At 39.3% G+C, this 3,193-nt stretch overlaps 1 protein-coding gene across 1 annotated transcript; it reads left to right on the forward strand.

Moving 5' to 3' along the window:
- LOC147280058 (uncharacterized) lies at nt 1-2,803 on the forward strand. Its single transcript, XM_086252123.1, has 4 exons — nt 1-291; nt 1,577-2,103; nt 2,439-2,547; nt 2,630-2,803. The coding sequence occupies exons 1-4, from the start codon at nt 1-3 to the stop codon at nt 2,801-2,803; spliced, it is 1,101 nt and encodes a 366-aa protein (XP_086108249.1).
- The last annotated feature ends 390 nt before the right edge of the window (nt 2,804-3,193 follow it).

Here is a 3,193-nt window from a genome sequence, read left to right on the forward strand (position 1 = left end):
ATGGTAATTGTCATTAGAAGGTCTGATGCAGGCGGGGTTCGTGGTAAGAGAGCTTGGATCAAATTTGCTTGTGAGAGAAATGGTCAATATGAGCCAAATAGATCAAGAAAGTCAACAAAGTCAGATTCAGGCAACCAAACATCTGATCCTGCTCGCCGTAAGCAACCAGTTTCTGATGACTCTAAGGACACTCATTCGAAGAAATGTGGATGTCTATTCTCGTTGAAGGCGGTGAACACTGGATGTGGTGATCAATGGGAGTTGGAGGTTGCATGTGGAGTGCATAACCATGTACTTTCAGAGTATATTGAAGGGCATTCATTCGCAGGCAGATTAACTGAATAAGAGAATTCATTGTTAGTGGCTTTGTCCAAGACTTTGGTGAAACCAAAAGATATATTGAAGACCATAAAAGCAAGAATCCACATAATACATCAATAATCAAAACAGTATACAATGCCAGACAAAGACATAGGGTCATCGAGAGGGCCGGTTGATCAGAGATGCAAGTATTGCTAACTAAGCTGAGAGAACATAATTATGTTGAGTGGCATAGAAGTTCTGGTGATGTTGTGACTGACCTATTTTGGACTCATCCTGAGAGTGTTGATATATTACATGCATTTCCACATGTACTGATAATGGATTGCACTTATAAGACTAATAGGTAACGTTGGCCACTTTTTGAGATTATGGGTGTGACTTCCACTAGCATGACATTCTCTGTTGCATTCGCTTATATATGTTCTGAGAATGAGGATAATTATACATGGGCTTTGGGTAGATTACGGTCTTTATTGAATGATGACTGTCTTCTTAACGTGATTGTCACGGATCAAGAACTAGCACTCATGTCTGCAATCCCTAAAGTGTTTCCTAGTGCCAGACATTTATTGTGTAGATGACACATTAGCAAAAATGTGTTGAAAAATTGCAAGAAGTTGTTTGGTATGGTTGACCATTGGGAGAAGTTTAATAGTGCTTGAAATTGTTTAGTTGGATCGGAGAGTGAGGATGAGTATGTGAGTCATTTGTGTGACATGGAAACTAACTTTTGTTCATACGCGGGAGCTATTAAGTACATTAAGGATAGTTGGTTGATACCTTATAAGGAGAGGTTTGTGGCTGCATAGACAGATGCTTGTATACACCTTGGTAACACCACTTCGAACAGGTAGTCTATTTTTGTTATCATTAACTTGTTATATGCTTAGACACACATACTAGCTAACTTCTTGTAATTAGAACAGGGCTGAAAGTGCACATTCATGGCTAAAGAAGGAACTTGGCACCAATCAGCTTAGTTTTGAGTTATCATGGTAGCATATTCATACATTGATAGAGTTGCAGCATACACACATTAAGGCATCCTTTGAGAAAAGCCGTTGTTTTATCCAACATAGTGTAAAGAAACATGAGGAGATGAAGGAATTGTTAGGCTATGTATCAGATACAACATTAAATATAATTGGTTGTGAGATAAGGAGGTACCTTCACTAACTAACCTTAATTCTACGCATTAAACACTTATTTAGTTCCTACCAATAATTTATTCATTTCTTTCATATTCTACAAGCCTGGATGGATTGGAGGTGCCTTACCATGTGATTGCACCATTCGTCGGATACACGAGTTGCCATGTGCACATGAGATTTTGTCGTATAGACGACGTAACCGGCCTATTCCACTTGACTCCCTTCATCCTTATTGGAGAGAGTTGGATTACAATAAGGAACCGGAGGTCACAAAACTCTCGAATCCTCCAGTTAATGCCACAGTAGATAGACTAATAAAATGGATGGAAGAGCAAGATGCAGACACCCAGAATCACATAAGTTTGAAGTTAGAAGAGCTCATGAATCCAAGTTCCATTACTCAAAGAGAACCACAAGTGAAGACCAAGACTAGGGGCCGCCCAAGTAAAGCTGAAACCTCTACTTGGCGTTTGTCATTCGCATTTGAGTACGTACTTTCGGGTTGTGACAGTCAATCACCCTCACCGTCCATTGGCAACGTTGGTTGTAGCTCGCCAAAAAAGAAACTAAAAAAACGGGCCAACAAAGTGAAGACGAGTTCGCCCATTCCATTTGCTCAGCCACATCGGTATATAGACCAGTTTCAACCCATTATGAGACCGTTATTTCTGGTGTAACTGACGTCTTACCAGATGGTAATTGTGGATATAGAGTTGTAGCTGCAGCTATGAGTTTTGGAGTGGATGCTTGACGAAAGCTACGCACAGACTTATCCAAGACACTACTACATATACCGGCTTTGTTTGAGTCAGTTTTTTATGTGCGAGAGTGAGTTATTGAGTTTCAGAGGGTACTTGATTATTTTGATGACACTCATGCACCCAGAGATCATTGGATGACCATGCCCGAGATGGGATATATTATCGCCACATGTTATGGTGTAACCGTGATCCATTTATGTAGATCGTTATGCCTTACGTGTCTCCCACTATATGCACACTCACAAGCACATCAAGACGTTGAGCTTCGTGAGATTTGCATTGGTTTTGTCAACCGTGATCATTTTGTACAGGTACGGCTATATATTGTATAATTGTAAATTTATAGTAGAAAAACTTTCATTACTAAGTTATTCACTTAATTAATATGCGTAGATACACTTGTCCCCGGGCCATCCTATGCCACCTATTTCAGAAGATTGGCATAAAAATGCCGACGCGTATGCCGCACGTGGTTGGTACATTGGATATCAAAATCGCCTTGAGGAGTTCAAGCGAATTAATGGTGATGTGCCTACGCCGGAAATTGTGTCTCTTGATAATGATTGAATTTCAACTTAATTAAACCTAGTGATTTGTTTTTAACCTTTATGGCGTACGTACCCATGCACAATATTATCATAATATGTGGTTTTGAAATTTTTGTCCCATTCAATCATAATATGTGCTTTTGGCCCTTGTGGTTGATACATGCTACCTAAAAATTACTGATGCATCCATTATAATTCATTATAATACATGCTACCTACAAATTACATGCCACCATTTTCTTACATTTACCTAAAATCAACTTGTCCATAATCCATGTTTGCCAACCAATTATAATTCATGTCCATAAAATGACAGCCATATCAAAAAAATTTCTAAACATGGAAGCGGGTGATCACTACCGAGTGCGGCGCTACTCTCTAAGTAATTTATGTCATAACCCGGACTAAC

The sequence above is a fragment of the Dryas octopetala genome, chromosome 7, assembly GCF_963921425.1.
Source record: "Dryas octopetala chromosome 7, drDryOcto1.1, whole genome shotgun sequence".
Taxonomy (NCBI): domain Eukaryota; kingdom Viridiplantae; phylum Streptophyta; class Magnoliopsida; order Rosales; family Rosaceae; genus Dryas; species Dryas octopetala.

What these genes read in the sequence shown, in the direction of transcription:
- LOC147280058 (XM_086252123.1), top strand. Translation starts at nt 1, where the DNA reads ATGGTAATTGTCATTAGAAGGTCTGATGCAGGCGGGGTTCGTGGTAAG. An exon ending in CCATTTGCTCAGCCACATCG is followed by an intron (nt 2,104 to 2,438) that starts GTATATAGACCA and finishes CCATTTATGTAG; the next exon opens with ATCGTTATGCCTTACGTGTC. An exon ending in ACCGTGATCATTTTGTACAG is followed by an intron (nt 2,548 to 2,629) that starts GTACGGCTATAT and finishes TAATATGCGTAG; the next exon opens with ATACACTTGTCCCCGGGCCA.